Below are 1911 nucleotides of genomic sequence, written 5' to 3'. Positions count from 1 at the left end.
GCCCAAATACGTATAGAACAGCCCAAATACATACGTACAGTATAGAACAGCCCAATACATACGTACAGTATAGAACAGCCCAAATATGTATAGAACAGCCCAATACATACGTACAGTATAGAACAGCCCAATAAATACGTATAGAGCAGCCCAATACATACGCAGTATAGAACAGCCCAATACATACGTACAGTATAGAACAGCCCAATACATACGTATAGAACAGCCCAATACATACGTATAGAACAGCCCAATACATACGTACAGTATAGAACAGCCCAAATACGTATAGAACAGCCCAAATACATACGTACAGTATAGAACAGCCCAATACATACGTACAGTATAGAACAGCCCAATACATACGTACAGTATAGAACAGCCCAATACATACGTACAGTATAGAACAGCCCAAATACATACAGTACGTACTGTATAGAACAGCCCAATACATACGTACAGTATAGAACAGCCCAATACATACGTACAGTAAAGAACAGCCCAATACATACGTACAGTAAAGAACAGCCCAATACATACGTACAGTATAGAACAGCCCAATACATACGTACAGTATAGAACAGCCCAAATACGTATAGAACAGCCCAATACATACGTACAGTATAGAACAGCCCAATACATACGTACAGTATAGAACAGCCCAATACATACGTACAGTAAAGAACAGCCCAATACATACGTACAGTATAGAACAGCCCAATACATACGTACAGTAAAGAACAGCCCAATACATACGTACTGTATAGAACAGCCCAATACATACGTATAGAACAGCCCAATACATACGTACAGTATAGAACAGCCCAAATACATACGTACAGTATGTAGAGGGCGCTCTCACCTCGGCTGGCGCAGTCTAGTAGTGTGTTGAGTGTGTAAGTGTGTTGTGTGTGTTGTGTGTTGTGTGTGTTGTGTGTAAGTGTGTTGTGTGTTGAGTGTTGAGTGTAGTTGCATGTGTGGGCCTGTAGAGGGCGCTGTGTGTGTTGTGTGTTGTGTGTGGTGAGTGTAGTTGCATGTGTGGGCCTGTAGAGGGCGCTCTCACCTCGGCGGGCGCAGTCTAGTCGCGGGCGCGGCACCATGTAGGTGTGGCACAGGCTGGTGGCGTCCTGCGGCTTGCTGATGCCCGGCGGCCTGTGTGAGGCTCCGCCCCCTGTGGGCGTGGGCGGGGCGTTGGGGTCCGGGGGGGGCGGAGCCTCACACAGCAGGTCGGCCTTCAGCCTCTTGAGCTTGAGCCCGCGCAGCTCCTGCGGCTCCGAGCACTTGGCGAAGTTGCCCAGCTGGCGGTTAGCGGGCACCTGCAGCGTGCGCACGAGGCTGTCCAGCGCGCAGCCGCAGCGCCAGGGGTTGCTATAGAGACGCAGGTAGCGCAGGGCGCGGCAGCGAGGTGAGCGGCTCCTCACTGAGCGCGCTCAGACGGTTGTTCTGCAGCAGCAGCGAGTGCAGCTGGTCGAGCCCGGCGAAGGCGCCGTCCTCCACGCGGGAGATGCGGTTCTGCTGCAGGTCCAGGGAGCGCAGCCGCGGCAGGTGGCTGAAGGTTCCGTCGCGCAGCACCTGCAGGTGGTTCCGAGCGAGCAGCAGGTGCTGCGTGTCCGCGGGCCAGTCGGGGGGGACGGAGGTGAGGCCGCGGTCCTGACAGTCCAGGTACTTCTCGCCCGCCTCCACGTACTCCTTACACTCCTCGGCCAATCGCTTCACAGCGCGCGCTCGGCCACGCCCCCTCACCAGGCCACGCCTCCCGTCTCCGCCCCTCCTCCTCTCGGCTCCGCCCAGCACCAGCAGCACCAGCAGCACCGCAAGAACCCGGAAGAACCCCATCTCACGTCCACGGGCCCCGCAGGGGAACCACAGGAACCCTGGAGAACTCTATGGTACCTCAAGACACAGGAACCC

General features: G+C 54.3%; 1 protein-coding gene across 1 annotated transcript; it reads right to left on the bottom strand.

Annotated features, from left to right (window-relative positions):
- Positions 1-1077: 1077 nt before the first annotated feature.
- Positions 1078-1871, bottom strand: LOC134074316 (leucine-rich repeat-containing protein 17-like). Its single transcript, XM_062530430.1, has one exon. The coding sequence runs from the start codon at positions 1834-1836 to the stop codon at positions 1369-1371; it is 468 nt and encodes a 155-aa protein (XP_062386414.1). The 5' UTR covers positions 1837-1871; the 3' UTR covers positions 1078-1368.
- Positions 1872-1911: the final 40 nt, after the last annotated feature.

Source organism: Sardina pilchardus, unplaced genomic scaffold (assembly GCF_963854185.1).
Source record: "Sardina pilchardus unplaced genomic scaffold, fSarPil1.1 HAP1_SCAFFOLD_290, whole genome shotgun sequence".
NCBI classification, from domain to species: Eukaryota; Metazoa; Chordata; class Actinopteri; order Clupeiformes; family Clupeidae; genus Sardina; species Sardina pilchardus.
Note: the sequence above shows the minus strand (reverse complement) of the source record. Positions and strands in the feature narration are given on the sequence as shown.